Below are 23,760 nucleotides of genomic sequence, written 5' to 3' on the forward strand. Positions count from 1 at the left end.
ATAAACAAGAAAAGGTTCATCTTGAGAACAGCAAGAACAATTCTTGACAAATGTGGCTAAAGATAAAACAGGCAGTGGAAATGGTAACAATATAGTGCAGGCTGGAAAGGGGGGAGCTCATTTAACCCAGCCCTGGAAGTCAGTTTTTAAGAGGGAGTGCAAAGTAAGTCAGATATACTTAGAAGCTGCCAAAAGATGTCCAGTGTTCTACTGCAGTGCTTCACTTTTGGAATTAGGGTGCCCAGAAGAATTCCACAAAGAAACTCCGTATCTCCATCAGAAAAAAATGAAACATACAAAATAACATCAAAGGCTTAATTTCCATACCTGTTTCCTCATCTTCTTCAGCTTCATCATCATCATCACTGTCATTTTCATGCTCTGCATGACAGGCATATGCTCTTTTCAATCCATTAAACAGAAGGATAAAAGCTGGCAGGATCTGCCCAGCAACTTGATTTAAAACCTGTGGTATTTGCTCTAGATCGATAAGAGCACACAAGCCAAGCACACACATCTTTCTGTCATGAAGTCTACAAAACAGAAGAGTAGAACAGTTGTAAGTTTTGTCATGATTTACAAGCAGGTCATACACAGGTGTATCACAGAGAATCATCTCCAGAAGTACAAACACTTACCCTAGGAAACAGTCCACATCATTAAGCCACTGAGTTATGAAGTGATTGGTGACAGGCTCCACATTGTTGGGGAAACGAAGATTTTCCAACGTGTTTAATAGTAAATGAGGATTGTAATACAAAGCAGCTATGGCAACCTGGAGGCACATGGTTCGCAGTTCACTGGTTTTCACTTCTCTGGTCAGTCTCTCCAAGGCAGCTTCCACAAACAAGGGTATGCACTGGACAGTGAGAACATTATGTGCTTAGTGATCAAAAATAAAACTTGTCCTTCTGTACTTCAACAGTGTGGCACATAAACACAGATGGCATAAAATTGAGTCATTTCTAATTGTCAGCAGAAGTGTCATACAAAGATGAAATGAAAATGTGAAAATATTTAATCACATGGATTTTGTGACATCCTGCACAGCAAATGTAACTTCTGGTTCTATAATCTTGTGTATTAAAAATGGAAAATAGAGAAAATGTGTACACTAGGAAGTCCAGAAAAATCAACTTATTCATCTTCCAAATTCCTACTGCCATATGTGCATAATGAAGTCCCTGGTCCCTCTTTATTACATTGATTTGGATTCTAGGAACTTCATTCTTCATTATTTCAAAGCTATGAGATTGACAGATAGAAATATTTTCTACAAATATTCCCTAGAATTAACTTAGAAAGCAATTAATTGACTTTTTAGAACCAAGATGCTCCTGAGGTAGCACTCTTCCAGATTCATGAAAACACCAGAGTTTTGCAGTGTCCTAAATTCTGGAGCCGAAGTGTGCAAGGAACTCTCTGCCGTGCTGTCAATGAGTAACACTGAAGTGCAGGCCAGGATTATTGGTAGCACGACATGAAGCACTCGTAACAAAACTCATCTTTATATACAATCAATCCATACAGTATTATATACAATCAATCAATAAAGTATTCGTTTTAGCAACCAAAGTTGTTACCAACCTGATCAATGCCACGCCCTTTACACTGAAGAATAATTACTTCTAACAGTTTTGCTGCATGACATTCTGCATCTTCTCCAGCAACTCCTGTAAGGACCTGAAATACAGCCATTACTGGTGGTGTATCCCCTCAAGGAGTATTCTCTATGCAATGCTTTGCTTTGAAAAGCTGCTATGAATTTACCCCCTCTAACAATCCCAGCATAAACAGCCATCAGTGAAGCAGCCAGATCTACAGCAAAGGCTCAGTGTGACAACCAGAGACTGAAAACTGCTGGAAGTGGGCAAAATTAACCTACACATACAAGTATTCAAGAACCCTATGGATGCTGAGCCTACCAATTACTGTAAAAGCATTGGCTGCCATTTTGCCAAGGGTTATTTCCGTACACAAAAGAAAAACTTTTCTTATGCATTAATGTACTGAATTTTGTAGAAGTTTTATTTACAAAAATGGGATATCCAGTGGAAGACCATGCAATACCTAAAATTTGTGTTAAAAATTCACTGTGCTCAGCTAACACCAATCACTAAGTGGTCATCATTAAGGTCATGGTCACAGGCTAATTTTGTATATATATATAACATTCCAAGAAATTACAAACACTCTAATTGGCCTGGTTGCAACTTGTTTTCAAACAAAGACTGGCAAGAGTTATTCACTAGTATTTATAGAATACTAAAATAGTTATTCACTGTAATATTTAAACATAATCCAAAGAATTACTCAGGAAATACCACAGGAAGCAGAGCTGACAGTTCACCAAAGCTCTTACATAGAGACCAGACACCATATCCAGGAGTGGAAAACTGAAATCCCTACATATTACTATTAGGGATGATAAAACATTAATACACACCTTATAAAAAAAGTGTTCCTTTCCTCACATGCTGCTAACACTCTGGAAAGCTGTATATTCTACGTTTTGACTGGAGAAAGAAAGCCCAGTAATATAAAGCAGAATACAGAAACCCTGCCCAAAAGTGCCTGGACTGAGTCAGACCAATTGCATTCTGCTCCCAGTTTTCATCACTGACATGGCATGAATTTGGGAAAATAACTTCCTATGCCTGTCCCTTTACCTTCCGCCCCTACACCACTTATTTAGCTAACAGGTGTCAGACCTTCAGCACACATACAGCATGTGTATCCTGGCCATGGTGAGGCTACAAATCCCAGATGAAAGAATCCACCTACCTTTTGCAATACGTCTTGCATGCCCATATGCACAAAGTGTATTGCACCAAACCTGCTTTGTTTATTCTGCTTTTGTTGTGTATGATTTATTTTTCCCTTCTGCCAAAGGCATATATCTGAAATTTTGATGCAATCTCTTCAGTAACTTAGTAATTTGGGGAATCTTATAGGATGTTAGATAGCAAAATGCTTTAAAGAGTAGATGTCAAAAGCTGCTGTGGAAGAAAGTACCCAGTTTAATACTCTTACTTCCGCAGAGATGTCAGGTTTTGTTACCACTCAGGAATCTACTCACCTTCTTGCACATACTGTAGATCATTTCAAGATATTTTGTGTCTGACAGAAGTGTATCTGTATCAACAGTAACATAATTATGCAAGAGAGGCATCATATCTGTATTAAAAAGAAGGATGATCACAGTTAGGTATCATCTGCATGCTATTAAAATCAGGTTGAAATTTGAAATTGTATTAATAATTACAGTTCTTGCTTAATGTTTGCCAAGATAAGTGTGTGTAAGTCATAGGTGCCTTAGCAAAACAAGTCTGGTAGCAGCAACAGCAAAATAAAAATACTTCAAGTGTAACCTCACTTGAGTGTTTTCCTAACATTTCAGTCATGATGCAATTCACTGTACGGCTGAAATCCCATCCATGAAACCATCTGGCTTCCTGATGTATTTATGTTACTTACCAGTAAAATAATCAAAACCATCCTGCTGGAAGACTTCAAACACAAGAGGAAGAAGCTGCCACATTTGTGCAGAAACCTGTTGGCAGGTCAGACTATGAGCCAAGGAAAAGATCTCCTCATAGAACTCTGAAACAAACAGAATCTAGGTAAATATCATGCCAATCCCATGCACTTTTAAAGTAAGCCAGCAGAAATACAGATACCTAATACATGCTGCTGCAAAACTGTTCCAATCACTTGCAAACAGATCCCTTCCAGCTGCTGGGTAATCTGAAAAAAAAAATTGAAAATGGAAAGGACAGGTAATGACTTTTCAATACTTTGGAGTTGAAATGAAACACATTTTAAATTTTGTCAAAGCAGTTTCTATACATACAATCTAGTTTTTAAGAACAATTAGAAATACCTTACATTTTAGAGCACTAAATGTATAAGAGCAGCACCCAGCTAAGGATTTGCAAGACAGCTTTCAATACAAGGTCTTTTTTGAGTACAGGAAGAATCTCATTATAGGGTATCCTTTAAAAAGAAAAGCCTGACTAACCCTATGCACCAGTTCAGTCCCATTAAAACATAGTAAGCAAATAGATATATATTTTCCCAAATACCAAACCATTTCCCAAACCTAGCTTAGGATGTTCACATGATATGGAGACCATCAGTCTAAATGCTGGTCCTACAGATTCAGTCAGTGTTCCCAATTAGTATATGTTAGTCCATGGAAGAGCTAACAAAAGTCACTAAGCTGATGAGGGCACTCACCTTGCACAGGGACAAGTAAAGGCTGAGTTACTCGTTTTAGCTATGCAGAACAGGATTTGAAACTAACCTGCTAAATACCTTATCTCTTGGAACACTGGTCATGCTGTGTAAGATGTCTCTAAATATAAATATTTACTGGTCAACATTTTCAAACTGAGCTACTCAGGACTAGCATATCGTTACACAGACTTTTAATTTAGAAGGCAAGGGTTTGCTAACAAAACCAAGTACATTAAAAGCTTGATGAGCAGCTCTAGCAACAAGTAAATGAGCTGAGGTGGTCCTTGGTTTATTGTGTGGCATCACTGGATTCTGCCCTTGGGCATTTGTATGATGCTGCTTCTTTAGCAAAGTCTTCAGAGCCCTACAGTTTATTATCAAACCCTTTTGTCACTAAAAAACTGTAATGTATTTATTAGGAGACTGTAGCTGACTTTGTCAAGAAAGATTTTAATCAGAAATAGCATATTTTGAACTGGCTGTACTCTGGACAGAAGTGATTCCATTCAGTAGAACAAAACAAAATGACAGAAGTTTGAATCCCAAAGGAACGTTCTCCAGGGCAGATGAGGCAGGTAAAATTCCCCATCTCTGAGGACAGCCACAAGAGCTGTATTTACCCACATCGATTCTGTCACAGAGAGCAAACCCAGTCAGCAGAGTCAATGTTGGGAGCTATGTGAAGCTTTATCTGTTTTGTTTGAAGGGCAGACCTCATCAAATCAGATGTGTGTTTCCAGCTGAGCTGACAGAGTTCCACCTGCTACAGAAACATTGATTCTACTATTTGAACAAACAGCTGGATTCTTATGGGAAACACTGTGGCAACACTTATGCTCCATTACTACATGCATTGCATTAGAAAAGTGACCAACTCTGTTACAACTTGGCTACATGATAAGTACTTCACTATTTTCTGTTTTCAACATCTTTTTGCCCAAAAGGACTGTTTTTCAGGTAACAATGCAAGGAACACTGTGACTATAAAAGACTTACAGTGTTCTCAGACCATACATATCAGCTTTAAAGTAATTTTTACTTACTTCCTTGTGATCTTCAACTACACTGAGAAGTGTATCGATAGTATTCAAGATTCCCATTGCTGTCACTGCTTTGTCATCACTGCCCTCTTCATCTGGACCAGTCTGGATCACCTGGTTAAATGTCATTGCCTGCACATAATAGCAGAACAACCCATAAATATGTCATTAAATTGTGAAAGTCTGGCATTCTGCACAATTTCACAAGACCTTCTGCTGAGAACACATGTACAAATAATAGCAGGTGACTGCTCTGCTCCAGAATCTCTTTTCAGGATGATAAAATTTGAATGTTAAGCCATTGGAGCTGTCACCCTTTATCTACTCATGAATAAAAATATATAAATGGCATTATGTCCCATGCAAAAGAATACATTGTCCCTTGGTAAGTTCTGACACAAGGTCTCCTCAGTAGCTGAACTAGACCAGAACACTGGGCAGGCATTCCCAGAGAGAACATGCTAACAATTACATTTTAAATCCAAGGGCCTCTAACAGGGAAGCACTGAGCTGACCTCTGCTTTTGCAGCCATTAATATACAATGTGCTAGATTTGGCCACTCAAGCTCTGAATTTCTCCTGCAGATTCAAGTTTATTTTCACACCAAACTTGTCATTTAAAATCTACTCTTGAATTTAATATTTTAAAACAGACAACCTAAATGACATCTTAGAGACTACCTAAAATGTGTTACCAATTTCATTATTGCACTATAGGAGGAAATATACAAAGATTTTGCAAAGACTTCTAGAATTGTTCTTAGCAATTTCCACTCAGTATGAGTTATGAAGCCACTTCTGATGAAAAACTGTCTAAATGTAGAAGAAAATTACTTGTATCAATGCACTTAAACAGACTGGAGTAACAACAGCTATTAATTGATGGTGAAACTCAACTATCAATTTTAAATACCAATCTTTCCCATATTAAACATGTCCCCAAGCCACCATAAAGTCTCACCAAATGCTGTGTCATTTCTACTGCAATTGGGGTAACTTCTTCACTATATTCACAGATCATCTTCTGAATCACATTAGTAAGGTCATCATTTTCAGTCTCTCTTATAATATGAAGCAGAGCTTGCATTACAGGTCTAATGAATGGAGTAATATATTCTTTAGCTGTAAAACAGGTGGAATGTTTGAATTAACACTCTTAAAAAAACACAGATCAGTATAAGAACTTCAGCCTCAAAGAACTTTGTTTAGTGCTTCAGCATTAACATGCTAAAAACATGGGTAGTATAAATTATTATAGCAATACTGCCATCAGAACAAATTTTTAATAATATTAACAAGAGGATCATAATATATAACAAGAGGATCAAAAGTTAAGTATGAAAACCAGAGCTCTGCATTTTGAATTCATAAAATGCAAATTACTGATCAATGCAAATGTTAATTGAATAGCAATGGGTACACATACACCTTTGTCAAATTACCAGAAGTATTAAATATATAATGTATGTTTGCTTTGTGACTTTTATGCCAGCTCCAGGAATACTAAGCCATGTAAAACCTACCTGGATCAAGACAGCCTTTTTTTTTTCCCCTTTAAATAAATTTTAACATGAACAAATATATGCTAAGTCAGATATTGCCATTGTATTTCTGATTCAATTATTAGGTGCTATAAAACTGGATTTACTGTACCACGAAGCTCTTGTTGACCATGTTTTAATAATCATGATGACTTATGTTAAAATGCAATTTATTGTATAATTTAGTAAAAAAACCTAAACTTTTCTAGCTGAAAGATTACAGTAAATTATTACAAGTTACAATTGCAAGAAGGAAATTAACATCAGGGAAGATGAGAACAAGTCTGCCTGAACATCACAAAGTTAACACCTATTCCATTAAAGCTTCCTGTAGCTGTAAGAAAGGGCTCCTACCTTTCTCTTGATTACTGATGAGAACTTGAAGAGCTATTGCAGCTTCCACTTTCACAGGCATTTCCCTATCATCTATCAGACACCGTCTCGTGAGTTCTAAGGCTGTCTGGAGATTCTGGTCACTTTTAAATTTGACTTCACAGAAATAATGAAGAACCCAGCAAGCCTGGAAAAAAAAGACATTGAAGAAATTCAGAGCTGCAAAACCTACAAAAAGGATTATCAACTATTTGTATACCCATAAACGACACAAATTGCTGAATCTGAGGTGCAACTTCTGTTGAATAAAGATACTCTAAGATTCTTCAGTGATGAAGATGTTTGAGAGTGTGGAGGCTGGTCAGTGGGAGGCTGTCCTGCAGACATCACTGGACCAGTACTATGATCTCAGGTTCATCTTTGGCCACAGGTTTTGTGTGAGCAGTACAGTCTACGTGCAGAACACACACAGACCCTACCACCAGACACAGATGGGAAACTGTGCACACAATGCTGCAGCCATTTCAAAACTACACAGGGGCTATCTATAATCACATGCAAAAACTGGTACTCATCCTTGGAATAAGTCTACAATTTATTGTGAAAAAAGTGCATAAATGAGAGCATCTGTGAGAGGGAAGAAGTTGAAGATTTCTGAATTCTTCAGTTGGAACAGACAGTGTATCTCACCAGTAAATGCCACACTTTCTTACCCGTGCTCTCATGTAACCCAGCTCACTGCTGAAGAGAGGGAACACATGATTCTGCAACATATATTCCATCTGATCCTTATAGATCTTCTTCTGTCAAAATATGAAGGGAAGCACATCAGTTTAAAACTTCATATAAAATGTATTTCTATCCCGGTAAAAATGTCACACACATTAAAGTGTGAAGAGTGTAACAAAACTCTCACTTTCAACTTACCCCTTTTTAAAGTCAATTATGCAACAATCATCTCCTGTTTTAGTAATTAAACTTGGATCCTACGTGGATTTTTAAATTTTTCAGTCATAATAGTGACACTTTTTCCCCAGCCCTTTTTTGACCAAGAGACACCTTACAATTGGCAACACATTGGCATCAAAAGTAAAAGTGGTCATGGAAACTGCTCAGAGCCCTGGTCCAAATACAAGTTCATGCCATGCATCTATATTTTGCTACCATTTTAACTGAGCAACATCACAAATTTAATTTTATTTCCTCTCTTCTATACATAAAGAAGAGTCCATTAAATAAACAGCCTCTCACTGAAGAGAGCACTTTTTTCCTTCCTTCCACAAAAAAGGGAATGTAATTAAGTGTAGCACAGAAATGGTGTAGTAATTCTCACCAGGAGCACAGAACTTAAAAGAACTTAAAAGAATACTCTGAACTTGAACATGACCTATAAAATTTTGGTAATTAAGTAATTAAGCTGACATTAAACCCAAAACAAAGGAAACAATTTTAAAAAACCTGGCAGCAATTCATAAACTTGTGAACTCAGAGCTATTTGCATTTCTTCTAAGGCACTCTATGTTAGAGAAAGCATAGGAGGGAAAAAAAAAAAAAAGGATGAAAAGAACCACCAGATCTGTTCTGCTTACTTTTAGGAGAATTTCAGCCAAAGAACCAATCATATGTAAAGCACCATCTTTCTTGCGAGGATCAGCGTTTGGCTCCGTAAGGATTTGATAACAGAAGCCCATTGTCTTCTGCAGGACCTAGATTACAGGTAAGGTTAGTCAAAGTAATCCAATCAATCATCCCAGGTACCATTTTCTGTGCTCTGAGATGCTACAATATCCAATAGCCTGCTCCAAGTCTGGAATTTGGGCAATGTTTTATGTATTTCTTATAAACACACAATATTCTATCAAGAATGGGTCCCAGAGAATTTGCAAATACAAAAATCATGAATAGAGCAGTACAAAATAAATTTGAAATTTCAAATTTTAGCATACTATGATATGAGAGCAGATAAGTAAAACTTTTATTAATAGCTCTTTCAGCAAATAAACTGAATTTAGCTAGTAGTATTTCAGTATAATCCTTGAAAAGCTTACCTCTTTCCTTTTACTACACGATGTAAACAATAATGTCTGAGCAGCAGTTGTTGGAGAAATGAAGTCTTCAAATACATCTGTTAAATAACATTGTAACAGTTATAAATTCTGGTCCTTTACTACAGTTGACGATCCCAATGTATTTAATATGAAAAAGACAGCACCCTTCAGGTGGTTAATCATGCTTTCTTGCTAGAGATATTCCAAGTCCAAAGAGTAACACATGGTTGACTACATATATTTCATGTTTTTCATAATGACTGCCCCTACATGTCTAATTTGAAGTTCTATGTCTTTAATTTTTAAGAAAAATATTTTGTAACACAAACAGTCAAATTTTGACATGGATGCTATTTACTCCACAGGCCAGTACACAGAATTAATTGGGTTAAAAAACTCTCAGTTTCTCATTTCTCTGCAGAAGAGGATTATCAGAGCCTTGTGTAATACCTGTAGTGTTTACAGGTATGCCTCTGACCTGAGGGATAAAAACGCCCAAACCCCTCAAGATTCCTTATTCTAGCCACATTAACATTCCTAGTGGAGGGAAGAATTTGTTCAGTCTAAGGCATTTTTTTGTTCCCTGCCTTAGAGGACTGCACAGACCTAAGAGTAAAGCCCAACACAAAGTAGCAGAGCACAGGAGGTGAAATGGGACAAGTCTGGAATGCTGGGCTTACTCCATAATGTGTCATTTACCACTGGGATAGATCTGCTCTGAACTGTGCCATGGGTGAAATTCCCTAAGAAATCCAGGGCCTGAAATATTAGCTGTTGTAAGGCATAACCTTTAATGACATTAAATTTACGTAGTTTTTGTTAGCAAGACCAGGCCTGTTTGACTTGTAATAAAAACTTTGTAACTGTAAAAATGAAATACTTTTACAAGTACACAAACTCCTCTGTCATTGTTGACTGTTGTATCCACTCTCCTTTCCACAAATATGTCCAAGTTAACTCTATTATTTGGTTAATATACTGTGTTTCTCTTTTTTTTCAAGACTAAAGCCATCTCTGTTTTTACAAAAACACCCCATAAAAATCCCATTTTTGCGTGAAATCATTTTTTAACATGAGTAGATTTCAAGTGCTCACCAAATTTCATGCGGATATATTCATATGGATCTTCTTGCCAAAGCTCTTCATCAGCATCTGTATAGCACATCAATGGGAAAATAACATCTTGGATGATTCCCTGGAATAAAAAAAGAGATTGAAAACAGGTTAGCACTATTAAATCAATCTCCGTATTCTGTCCTGTATTTTACAGATTTTCTCCATCCTGTCACTTCCTCATATAAAATGGTAACATTGAGTGGATTTATGTGGCCTTTAACAGAAAAGCAGATCTTTTGTATTTAGGTAGGGTTACAAAACAACACAAGATAGTAGACTGGCTTTGGATAATGGCATGTGGAGATGATTCAATGCCATAAATTCAGCAGCTAACACAATCTGCAAATATGTTGTGTTGCTATGTTAGATTGTAATCCTCAATAAATTAAAGCACAAAGGAGAGACAACAATAAATTAGCTGGCTTTGTTCATATTTCAAGGTAACCCTCACTCAACTGGCTTAAACTATTTCCACCAATTTATAAGAGAAGTGCCTAAAATGTGAATTTTAGGCTGGAAATGCTGTACAGTAGACTGACTAATGTACTTCTGAGTCATCTAAGTATTAAACCCCAAAAATGGCTTACTTGAATATGAGGTTTCAGATTCTTCCAGGTGACTGCATGAGACACTCCTTGATTGATGTAATTCAGCGTTTGCTGCAGAACTCTAGGAGCCATGTACTGTTTTTCCTTGTATTGATACAGCACCTTCAGCAACACCTAGAGAAATCAGATCTCATCAATAGCTTATACAGAGCACAGACCATTTTCACCCCAGTTCTACCCTCCCTCACAAGCCTACATAAGAACCCCTCAAAACTGAACAAAACCCCCGTTCATTCATTAGGCTAAAATGGGTACTGACTAATCCTTCTACCAAATGTCATTGTCAGTTTTATAAGAGAACTTGCAGCTCATATTGGATGCTTGCACATCTTTTAAAAATACCATCCTTAATAACACAAACCATACATGCTAATTCACCACCAACACACTCCAGGGGGCCTTGCCCTCTGAGGTTTATTATTCCATCTTCACTCTTTGGGGGCAGAAATTCACACCCAGCCACTGGATCAGAACACTCTACACTCACAGCCTACTGATCAGTGCCTCTGTGCTGCCTCAGAGCCACAGCTGTGTGAGCAATGTGTCTGTGTGGAGTGATCCACCAGTCACTCCCTTTGGCTTTCTCAAGTCTCCTGAGGAGGCATCCAAAACTCCTCACAGGGATCTACCTGTGTTCAAGTCCGTGGCTCTCCATAGATATGGTCGTGAAACAGACATGGGACCGTGACCAGCAATTAAATTACAGCTCACAGGAGAGTTTTGCATGGGTAATGCAAAGGGAATTCCCTGTAGCCCAGTCCAGGTCAGTGGTAACACTACACCTTCAGAAGTAGCATCACTAACTGGAGAGAAATGGCAAGTCCCATTTCCAAGGTTTCATGTAAGTCTTCACACAAAAGAAGCATTTTTTAAGAATCCAAACCCAAAAGGGCTGGAAAGATATCAATCAATCTGTAATGTTTCAAAAATAAAAATCTGGGGAAAACAAGATTCATTATTTTGAGAATGAATGCTGCTGCTACCATTTATTACACAAACACTCAAGTGTTTTTCCCAAAGGAATTGCCTTGCACTTCAGTTTAAGAAGAGTGCACTCAGTCATCAAAATATTCACAGCTTTACAAACAGTTATGCTCTAGATGCTTTATCAATTCTCAAAGTTTGAACTGCTCATGTTTAAAAACCGTAAGGATTTAGAGAGAAATTACTGGTTGGTACCAGCATCTGAGTACAAGGTTTTGGTGGCATTAGATATTGAGTTAGGATAGAAGAGAACAAAAGTTCAAACTTGCAGCTGTTTTGAGGACTATCCAAGAAGATGTATGTAGTTTCATGATTCAGATGTAGTAAGTAAAGATATTAAAAAATTAAGAAAATATTTAAGAACTGCAGTGAGGAAAAGCAGGATGGACACTCTCGGGCAAATAAAATTCTCTAACAGTGCCAAGGAACTACAAGGCAGCAGTGTCTAATCAGGGCTTAGCTCTGGCTCATGAGAAGTGTCTTGAGCAAAACAGCTCCTAACACAAGGGATAAATTCAGGGTATTCCAGCTAGGCAGCCCAGCCTGGTTTGCACAAGCTAAGAAAGTTTAGCTAAAGTGAATGCTGACTATACAGGATTTTTTTTATTTTTTTTTTTTTTGAGGGGTGGGGGCTAATCAATGAGAAGCAATTATGACAATATTAGCAGTATATTTCAAGTTTATACTTGAACCATCTGTAGTTTCACATCTTATATTTATCTATTATTCCTTTACTAAAAGGATGCAAACACTTTGGAGAGTAGAGACAACTCAATGAAACTTATTATCCAAATTTATATCCTTCAGTATCCCATAGATTTCCAATTCTTGTAAAGAAACACAACCTGCTCAAAAATCTTCCACCACATTTATTTGACAGATTCCATGTCCTGAGCAGAGGCCCAAGATCTATCTTCTGCAGAAAAATGGAGGGCAGAATCTTAAATATAGTCTGTCTTCCTAAACAAGTTACATTATTGTTTAGAAACAAACTAAGCCTGCTAAAGTACTGCTTTTTTAGCAGCTTTCTTTAAAATACCTGAATTCTTAAGAGTTTCCTAGCTGCAATAACAGTAAGGATCAAATTTGATTTAAAAGGAATGTAAAGAAAAACAAGTATTTTGTCAAACTGTTAAAATTATCGAAGACTACTTTTGGCTACAGCCTTTTGTCAGAATTTCATTTTATCTTGGAAGTGCAAAGCAAGCAGTAAGCCCTCAAAGAACATGCAATAATTAACTGTCTAATGTCACCTAGAGGTGACAGGTGAGCACCTCAGGAAGCAGTGCTGACACCACTTGTCTAAGGGGAATGTTGCCTTACGCTCAATGTGAAAAATGTTTTCCATACTTTGGCCAACCTTCAAAAAGCATGGATTTATGAGATACTTTCCCTACACTTCTTCTTTTAAAGCTCTGTAATTCATTATGATTTCATTAGAAATTAAGAGAACTGAAACTGAACTAAGAACTGTTTGTCTGACTCAAAGGCTTTGAAGGAAACATCCTACACCATGAGATTTTCATAAATTGTCTATTTATATTTGCAACATAATCACCTTAAAAGAAAGGTATTTATGAACCAAATACAAGGAAATTTTATAAAAACATGCCTGAGATTTTTAATTAATCCAAAGGTTCTTTGCATATAGACCCTAAAACACAGCACAAATGGCAACCCCAAAACAGGGAGACATGTGGAAAGGGAACATCAGAATTACCTGACTATAAGAGAGCCTCTGCTTGATCAGGCTTTTGCAGAAGGTTGAAAATTTATCACTTACAGACTTTAAGTCAAAAAAACCTTGCATACAGAGTTTAAAAGGTAGTTCTGAAGGGCAACTACACCACATACACCCATCTCTTTCAGAAAGGAAAAAAAATTGTAGCATTTGTCTGAAGCTAATCTGAGGGCTTCCAAGTGGAAAGTCGATTGTGATATGTGGCAAATTGATAATTTCTTTATCATTCTTTTTTTTAGCCCACAGACAGCACTGCTTTCCATACCAAAGTGCTTGGGGGAAAAAAAAAATAAAGTGAATAAGAGCAAGAAGCCTTTTCAGCAAATACTGAAATAAGCAATCAGTACTAGCTCTAAACCTATCCTAATACTGCCCCCACACTCAGTGTTTCTTACTTGCTGAACACCAACAGCGAAGGCCTTCAGGAAAACTTCAGCAAACTCATTGTACTCCTTAGAAACATTACCAGGGCTTCCATACCTGGAATTAGAAGCAAGTATGTAAACTCAGGTGTGCAGCAATATTACTGATTTAAATATTTGCTTGGGTTTTTTTTAAATTATAATGGAAGAGAAAATACCTCTCAAAGAGCCTAGCTAAGATATGCAAAGCCCACTTCTTGCATTTCCACCATGGCAGCTCAGGTCTATCATCCTCATCAACCTGAAGGGTTTCCTTTAGAAAAAAAAGACATTATTTACCAATTACTAACAAAGAGTTCAAATTACATTGAAGTTATTTGAGCAACTACATAGTATATCTAGCTTTTAACCTGTTATTTACACTTTTAGCTCAATTAAAGTATGAAGTAGAGCATATCTAAAAATGAACTCCATTAAATATGCCTAAATGATCAATAAATTTTAGAAACAAGTAGCCAAAATAAGCTTTGCTATATTTCAAAAACAGAACTCACATACAAGCTATATATTTTCAAAATTTGTTTAGTCTGTTTAGCCTAATCTAAACCCATTTAGCCTAATCTTTTTTATTTATAATTTCCTTGGCATCTGTACAGTAAAAATAATGCAGAAATAAAATATTAAACTGTTTAACATTCTAATGAAAGAAAAAACTTAAGTTTAAAGACATAAATAGCCAAAAGCCACTTACAGCTGGTACATCCCTATCAACAACAGTCTTCAGGATTTCTATCCACTCAGTCAGGTTTTGCTGATTTATCAACTCCAAAGGTAATGTGTACTGGGTAAAACAAAACGAAACAAATCGGGAAATTATTTTTGAATTTCTTTATAGTAAATTTGTTACTTTCACAGTTTGAATTTTAGCTTTCAAATCTTTGCCTACACTTAGCTATTATGAAAGAGCAATTTACCACAAAAACAAGGCTAAAGAACTCAACACAATCTAACCTATATCCTAAATATCCTCAAAGGTGCTAAAGGTCTCTGCTCAAATTCATTGTGCTTATGCAATGCTAAAATGCTACTTAAATGGATGTTACTCTGATTTCTGAAGCATTTAACAGCAGTTCCATTCCAAACTCCTCTATTTACATTGGTAATTATCTGTAGGCTGGCCTCCACAATCTGTCCTTAGAAAACTCATTTTCTAACTGGTTTTTCAGCAAACACCCTACCTTAGAGGATGGCTTGTGTAAGTTTTATCTAATGCCAACCAGGAATAGCACTGTACAAAAGTAAAAGCACAAGACAATCAGAAACTTGTGATTCATGGAGCTGAGTAGTAGGGAAAATGATTCAGATGTAATCTAATACTGTAATCATTCACTATTTTAAGAAAAAGCATAATGCTTTTAATTATTGTTCAAGTATATAAAAATTTTTTTTTTACCTGGACAAGGGCATAAAATATTTTGAAGATCTGTTTCTGGATGAGGACAGACTGGTCTGATGGATCATTCAAGAGCTGAATGAAGCTGTCCTTCAGGACTGGCAGAAAATGTTGCATTGCAGCTATCAAGGGACTCCGTTCCTCTGGTTTCTTGTACCTTTAGAGAAGAACAAAACCAGTTTTGTAGTTCTTTTGGGCAGCTTTAAATTGCAAAAGCTCATCTTGCCCCACTGTAGGCACAAGTAGGTTATTTGACAGCTCATAACAACCTGTGACTTAAAAACAAACCTAGATCGTTCCTGTGACAGAATCAGAAATAAAGCAACAGCCAGACAGTGTTACAGATGAGAAATAGATTAATCAGAGTCCACAATTTATCAAAATATTTGCAGAAGCTAGATTGCTTCACTGACACTGGACAAAGCAAACTGAGAAGTCTCTCACAGGCTGCCACTGATGGCTCTCACATCTCACCATTTAATTTGCCCAAAGCCAACAGTCTGACAGAGAAGGTGGGATTCCAGCCTGTGGGGCAGATTGAGCAGGCAACCACCCTTGAAATAAAACCTCAGACCTTCTCTGCTGGGGACAGCCCACCCGCTTGCCCATGCTGAAAACAAGGCTCCACTTCATTTCTCAAACATTTCAAAATTCCTGAAAGGAAACAAAGCTACATTTCAAAATCTTTGCCCCAAATTTTAACTCATACACAGGAAACTCCTAATTGATTCAAGAGTTGTCACAGCAGAGCAGGATCTTGTCTATACTGGTGATGGCAATAACAAGATAAAATATCATTTTATGATTGTACATTTATTTCTTGATTCAGCAATCAATACTTGTCAGACTCTTGGACTCCTGTGGGAGATTTCAGGGTTAGAGGATTGAGCTTTGGCTTGGTTTGTTTTTTCTAACATATTTTTTGTATACTTTTCACTAATAATAAATATCAATACTCAGCTTCCTAAACAGTGGCAATTTTCAGAATATAACAAGGAAAAGACTACTCAATCTGCTGCCAGATGACATTTTCTCTTATAAACTACTACAAAACACTGAGCTCTAAGATCCTGTTCAATAATACAGTTTCCATGCATTTTCCGAACCAGAAACCCAAACATTAAGATTAAACATTGCTCAGGAAAATTCAGTTTCCCATTTTCACCAAAAAAATGAAAAATACTAGAAAAAATACTATGTAAAGAGCAGCCATTTGATCTTGCTGGTTGAATTTGAAGGGGAAAAAAAAAAAGTTAAAATCTCCAAGATATTTATGTCCCATGTTAAGGGAAAAAAGAAAAATCCCAACTTAAATATTCCTACAAGTCAGGCAGTAAAAACTTGATCCAAGTCATAACATTACACAGATTCATGTCCCACTAAACTGACTGAAACACTGAAATGTGCACATTCCTACATGATTCGTGACATGAAACTCACCCTTGCTGACTCCACCAGAAAGCTGAGCAAGCAGGAGCAGTTCCAGGCCTCAGCTGAAGTGTTTGATCAGCTGAGACTACAGACACACCCGTTACTTATTGCACAGTGACTGCACTCAGATCCCTAAACATGGATTTCTGTCACCATAATTGCCTGCCACTGAACACTTCTTGATTTACAGCTGACAGATCTCTACAGCATATTTGGTTAAAGATGTTTAAGCTGAAAATCAAGTGAGAATGCAATTTTCAGCCACTAAGAAAACTCCCACTTGGGATTACAAAGATCTTTAAAGCATTCCTGTAAAAGTATTTTTGAGAAATTGACATTCACTGTTTTACGCTGATTGACGTAAAATTCACAAAATCAGATGGACACTTTTCCATGCAACATTTTAAATCAATAACCTGAAACAGAAATGTTATGCATTCCAATGCTTTGAAAGAGTAAGTTGTGGATTCCATCAGCTGCACTACTACAATTCCCTGACTCCAGGACCGTCCTTTTCTCTGATCACCTAAGTGATCATACCAAAGTCAGTTAACTAATTCTGAGGTCCAAACATTCCAGATTTCGCATTGAAACCTTTCCATGGTTACTGTCACCAAGTACTAGAGCACAAATTGTTTAAAAGTTTAAACCCGACTTAAATAATAAATTCCTGCAGAAGTCATGATTTTGAGCAGACTTTCTTACTGCCACCAGTCCACAAAAGACAGCTTCCACATTAAGGTTTTAAGACACCCGTTTTTTTCTGAATTCAAACTTTTAATGAAGGTATTTTTTCTGTAATTTTTAGTGGAGAAGATATATGAGTCAGCACCTGCACAGCAAATAGTTGAGAATACTTTCTAAGATTACATTTCCATCACCTTGGTGCAGTCCCATAGACAATTCTACATGGTTACAGTATACACACAAAAAATACAAAAAATAGACACCAATATATTAATTCTGCTGGTTTATATGAGAAAGACCAGAAAGAACTTACTCATAGTTTTTCACAAGTTGATAAAGACAGAGAAGAATTCCAAGCCAACAAGCACTGTTGTCAGACTGGAGATAAAATCCAATTTTCTCCACAACTGCAGTCCAGCGACTTGGATAATCGTACTTGATAATGTGGTGAATGCAGGTAGTAAGCTGTACTCTGGAAATCAAAAACACAATAATTAAATAAGTTACTACTATTATTTTAATATTACTCTTGTAGTGTTGAAGCAGCAAATACTGTCCATACTTAAGACTTCCTTTTTGTTTAGGTTTAGGTTCTGTAGTTTCTGCTTAACAGTCTCCATTGAAGGAATTTAAAATTTCTACATGCTACACAAGCTGAAAACTGTTTTTCCATCTACATTAATCCTATGTTTAGGATACACATTGTGTGACAATGATGCTTAGCACGTGGGTGATCTTGGCTGAGAGAAAAATAAAAAAAGAAAGAAACCCAACAGTCAGAATCCACAGGCAACTCATGCAGAGGCTAAAACTGTTCACCTGATCAGCTCAGGAGAGTGGATAATGGCTTCTACAATGTTCTCACGGATACAGTGTCTGTCTTCTTCTGGGATGGAGTAAGGTGGGATCTCTCCTGGAGCACTGTCACGGTCCGGCCAATACTGGGTTATCATATTTTTTAAGTAGATAACTCCTATGAAACAAGAGTGGCAAATCAGCTGACAGTCATTCAAAGCACAAAACAAATGCACAACTAGCAAGTGCGTATTTTTTTAGAACAAGACCAACTAAAATTACAAAAGCATTGACCCTAAGTAGGAGAATCAAAATACATAAACCATGCAATTTATTAACCCAATAATTTACTAAATTCATACTCTTTCACCCTTTTAATATAAAAATACTAAACATATTGCTTTCATCTATGATTCAGGTAAGTAGTTGTGGAACTATTTAGCAATTTCTGAAAACTCCATTATAACAATTTTCTCGATGTTTTCATTAAAACTGAAAAAGAAAAGCTGATCAATACTAATAATGACAGCCTAAAACATCCCTTGTAAGCAAAAAAATATAAGTAAGTTGGTGATACAGGAATGAATACTGGCGAAACAGAGCTCCTTTATATCCAGGTTATGGTCTACAGCAATTTGTAGCAATCAGGCTCTTGGAACAAACCCTGCATTTACTATTCGATAACCAAATCCAAACTGCTTCTGTGGCAGAATATAAATCACAGCACTTAGAGAAGTACTTACAACATGCAATAGGGAATCTCAAATGGCAAACAGATAACAAAGTTACTGTTAATCTAATTCTACATAAAAGTCCATAAAGCAACTTCTCTTCCTAAATTGCATATGCACCTGTTAAAGATTCAGAAACCAGAGGGTTTCTGAAAGTGTCTGTAGAGGTCAAGAAAGACTCAGCAGATGATTACAAGACTGAAGTGATAGAGATGTCAGCTAGCCCTCAGAGGGATTTATCTTTAACTGCTTTGTGAGCACACACTGTTTGTAAGCTGGGCCTTGCATGAGCCATCCCCGCTCTCCACAGGATGCTTTGGGGTTTAATTGGCTAACATGGAGGAGGGTGAAATTTCAGAGGTTTGCTTCAAACTTCTTTTTGTATGTTCTACTTGTAAAGCAGTAAGCTTTTTGAGTCATCATTTGAATTATACCCCCAAGCAGTAGGATAAAAATGCAAGCTAAGTTTAGGCTACATTTTAGAGTAGTCTACTACATGGAAGGTCCAAATAAGCAATCCAGATCACACCTTCCTGACCAGCCACAAAACTCACTGAAGTGTTGTACTAAAAACCTCTACCAAGTAATTAGAGCAGCTTTAAGGCAATGTTTGGAGCTGTCAATAATCAACATCCAATTTTACTGATGGCTGTCAATAATCAACATCCAATTTTACTGATGGCTCACATGCAAATAAGCAGGGTTCCAAAAGGCATAATTTGTTTTCTTCCACTTAATATATTTAGAAACTTTAGTGCTCACAGTACAAGTTTAAATAACCTTCTTGGACCAAGTGCACCAGCATCATAAACCATTCTGCTTCCCCCAGGAATGTTCACTAGAGATAAAGGGGAAGAATCATTCAAGAGCCAGACACACCTTTTCTTTCTGTCTTCCTTACTCAGTGTATGGTGCCAGATAATAGCTCGTGATGACTGTAATTTGAGCAACTCCCAGCTTCTGAGTGCTTGACATTAAAATCATTAGAATTCTTTAACAGTATCTGTATGTGTACTTGTGTGTATGCACCATCAGAGTAGATACAATGAAAAAAATATTTGAAAACTTGCCTGCCTGTCTCACTGGTAAATCCAGTTGCTCGGACATAGTGATCTGAAGCAGAGTTGAAACAAAGTTCACTGACTTATGAGCCTATGAGAGAGGGGAAAAAAAGAGTTGAGTTTTAGAATATTCCCATTAAGATTTACAATATCTTTATAATGATGTAATGCAATCAATAGAATACCAGCAATTCAGCCAGTTGCACAGGAGTCAGCTAATCAGCCAAAGCATTCCAAAGTTTTGTGCTCACTGCATTTTGAAGACGGCAATGGAGAGAGAAAAAACCCTACCGTTTAAGGTAACAGAGTTGAAGAAATCACTGAACAGGAATCAGTCTTCCACAGTCACCAAACATACTCCCCATTCAGAACACTTGAAGCAAGAGCACCTGAACAGCCCAAAAAACCCAAGAGCAGCAAGTTTACAGTGACCTCTTGCAAGGTATGAGTTCATTCTATAATAACAGAAGAAACAGATGGGAACTATGTTTTAAAACTAAGTCCAACTCCTACTTCATCTTTCTGAAAAACCAGTTTCAAGGGACCACTGCTGCAGCAGCTGTCCACAGAACTACCCAACAGCAAAGCAACAGCAGGAAGATCCAAATGGAGACACATCTGCAGAGTAACAACTTCCCCAGGATTTGCAGGAGTTTCACTTAAAAAGAAAACAAAACATGTTTTTTTGTTACCATATGAGAACTGTCATTGATACATTACAGACTGGATTGTATTTTCAATGAGGAAACAAACCTTAACGTTATTATAATACCCTTTAACCACCTTTCACAAGCATCAAGAACTCCAGACAATGAATTAATTTTGCTGGGAAAAGTGAGTTGCAATCCTTAAAAACTAACTCTGCTTTTTTTAACTGAAACCAAACATAATTTTCCTCAAGGTGAAGAGTCCATGGACATGGGTTACAGTGGGAAATCCCTATTTTATGCATGGAAAAAAAAGTCACAAGAGAGGCCAAGGCCTGGAACACTTATTCACAAAGGCTGTGGGACCTCATCCTCAGAGATACTCTGTTGGACAAGTCCTGATCTGCCTCATTCAACTTCCAAACAACTTTGCTTTTCTGCAAAAAAAAACTTCACTTTCTATCTTCACTTACACAGCAACATTGTTTCCTATGTCCTTTGCAGTTCCCCTATCAGACCACTGCATAGATCCACCTAATTTAACCTGTTGAACTCTTAGGAAAATACCTCTTACCCACTTGTTACTTTTAAAACCACTGAAATTACACAATTTATGAAAACCAAATGGCTGCCTCAGATACTGCAGCAACTTCATATCATGAAGAGAAATAATCAGAAATTATCCTTCCATTCCCTTTATTAAGACCAAAAGCTCTTCTGACAGTATGAAATGATGTCAAGATTCCTCCTAAGTGTGTAATGCTGCTCAGCTCACTCCTACAGTACCAGAATTTTCTCTTCAACTTTCATTTTCCTGAGCAAATATCTCCAACAGGTTCCAAACAAGGGTAAAAGGGACAGCCTGGGACATGACATTGGTACTCAGGTTTGGTTAGTGTAGCTTGTTTTCTATCTCCTACTCTTTTAAACAGATTTCAAACGAAGAACAAACTTGACTTAAGAATCTGCCCAAAATGTTAAAACACTGTTGTACACATTCATCCAGTGCACTAAAACTCTACAGGCTCCAGAGCACCCAGAGGCATCTAGTCCCACTGAAATGTTTATTTGCAGAGTGTGATTCGATGAACTGAGAGTAACTGACACCGCAATATGAGCACACGTCCTGCTGACCCATGTCCCTCTGATATTCCCCAAGTCCTCAAGAAGCAAACACACTTTTAAATGAAAAAAAAAAAAAGTGAAACTGTCTTCAACTGCCAAGTAATGGCTGAACAAATAAATTGAAACTCAAATTTACTAGTTGGGTTAGATTCCTCCTACAGCTGCAGGTCCGTTAAGTTCCTCCTTTCCTTAAGGAACATTAATAGACACACACAGTCCTGCAGCACATTCCAAATGACATCAGACCCTAATTCAGCACAGCACTCAATTATACGCTTAACATTAATGTCAGCGGAAGTGCTCCTGTATTTAACGTGTTGTGAACCTGAAGAAAGCTTTCAGTTTCAATAACCTTTAACTCACCTAAAAATAAGGTCATATTAGTCTGCATAAAATGGACTTAAAAGTGAAAACTGATGTCTTTCCACAAGGGCTATAAGCTTAACAGATACCTTTTCTATACTGAAAATTTGCAATGTTTGCAAAGCCAGAAGCATTTAATCCTATAATTTTAAAAATTAAGGATTACTTTTCCTTTCCCATTATAAATGACTGCTATTCTTGTAATAAAAACCATCCATTTCAGCAACAAATATGGAAATAATGCTTAAGAGCTACTAAGGAACTAACGGAAAAACCAAAATAAATTAAATTTTAAAATTTTGTGTCTTAAAAGAAACATATATAGACAGCAGTGTACAAAACTGCTACACAATGAAATTTAATAAAATACCAAAGAATGTTTTCTTTATTTACAAAGACAGGACTGAGCCTGTGCCTATAGCAGGCTACAGAAGCTCCCTAGAAATATCAGTTCTATTAGAATGTAGAATTAATATATTTCCATTGGGTTCTTTGAACTATAGCAAGCTTTAAGGGACAAAACCAAAACATCTACACCATTATCTGTTTGGGTTTTTTTAAATCTTACAAGTATCATCCTTATTAGCATCTGAAGCATCAGACTCCAACCAACCATGAGGATGAGCTGCTTTATCACCTTTAGTGGTTCAAAGCAGATTCAGCCAAGATATAATCTGTGCTTTTAATACAAGTAAAATACCTTGTACTTGCCAATCAAAGCCTGCTCTTAATCCTCTCCGTTAATACCTACATTCACACAGAGCTACATTAACACTTCCATGCATTCTCTATGGAATATAAAGGACTCCCAAACTCTTCACAATGACCTCCTTCCCAAGCCACTAAAAGGAAGGTGGTTGCAGTGCAACTGAGATGTAGGGACAAGTAAGGACAATTCCATGAAGAAAAGGGTGTACTGAATGCTCAAATAAAACACCAAGTACTACAATTACCTCTCACATACTCCCTTGCTCTGCTTCACTCTTAAAAAGAGCATCCCATGTTTTACTGGCACTTGGAAAAAAAAAAACCTGAACCTAAAATAAGACACCACCATAGGTGCCTTTTTGTATCTACAGCATTAAAAAATACTGAATCCACATCTCTTTCAGCTATTTCCATCTTTAATAATTTTACTCCCCTGAGAGGGCTGCCTCTCAGGACAGCATGCTCCTCTTCACTGACTGCACTGCTAAAAAAAAACAACCACACTAAAAACCACACCTATTTTAGGTGTATTTTTGAACTAAAATCAGGATTTCACAATGGTCACTATCACATACTCTAAACTGCATGAAGAACAGAAAATTTTTAAGACTTGAAAGCTTTGACATTGGTAAAATTTTGATTTTTATTCTCTTGCTCCTTGTTTACAAGTGCCATTTAAAAGTAAACATTAAATTTAGAGAACTACAGGGTTTTTTAAAAATAGTTCTGTCACAGAAGTCAGTTTTC

General features: G+C 36.9%; 1 protein-coding gene and 1 non-coding gene across 2 annotated transcripts in view; both read right to left on the reverse strand.

The window, feature by feature from the left end:
- IPO7 (importin 7) overlaps window positions 1-23,760 on the reverse strand; it is a 33,379-nt gene that overhangs the window by 4,515 nt on the left and 5,104 nt on the right. Inside the window, exons 2-22 of the mRNA XM_058838700.1 lie at window positions 20,180-20,261; window positions 18,403-18,556; window positions 17,897-18,055; window positions 15,466-15,622; window positions 14,764-14,853; window positions 14,231-14,325; window positions 14,046-14,130; window positions 10,905-11,039; window positions 10,297-10,396; window positions 9,202-9,278; window positions 8,743-8,859; window positions 7,867-7,956; window positions 7,175-7,340; window positions 6,241-6,401; window positions 5,283-5,411; window positions 3,681-3,747; window positions 3,478-3,603; window positions 3,080-3,177; window positions 1,588-1,683; window positions 639-859; window positions 328-533 (exon numbers count right to left, since the gene is read on the reverse strand). Of these exons, the coding sequence (XP_058694683.1) occupies window positions 328-533; window positions 639-859; window positions 1,588-1,683; window positions 3,080-3,177; window positions 3,478-3,603; window positions 3,681-3,747; window positions 5,283-5,411; window positions 6,241-6,401; window positions 7,175-7,340; window positions 7,867-7,956; window positions 8,743-8,859; window positions 9,202-9,278; window positions 10,297-10,396; window positions 10,905-11,039; window positions 14,046-14,130; window positions 14,231-14,325; window positions 14,764-14,853; window positions 15,466-15,622; window positions 17,897-18,055; window positions 18,403-18,556; window positions 20,180-20,261 (2,611 nt within the window). The remainder of the gene's footprint in view (window positions 1-327; window positions 534-638; window positions 860-1,587; window positions 1,684-3,079; window positions 3,178-3,477; window positions 3,604-3,680; window positions 3,748-5,282; window positions 5,412-6,240; window positions 6,402-7,174; window positions 7,341-7,866; window positions 7,957-8,742; window positions 8,860-9,201; window positions 9,279-10,296; window positions 10,397-10,904; window positions 11,040-14,045; window positions 14,131-14,230; window positions 14,326-14,763; window positions 14,854-15,465; window positions 15,623-17,896; window positions 18,056-18,402; window positions 18,557-20,179; window positions 20,262-23,760) is intronic.
- On the reverse strand, window positions 7,490-7,670 carry LOC131575009 (small nucleolar RNA SNORA23). The gene has a single exon (XR_009276658.1). It is a non-coding gene; the product is annotated as a small nucleolar RNA SNORA23 (small nucleolar RNA).

This window comes from Poecile atricapillus, chromosome 1 (assembly GCF_030490865.1).
Source record: "Poecile atricapillus isolate bPoeAtr1 chromosome 1, bPoeAtr1.hap1, whole genome shotgun sequence".
Classification (NCBI taxonomy): Eukaryota; Metazoa; Chordata; class Aves; order Passeriformes; family Paridae; genus Poecile; species Poecile atricapillus.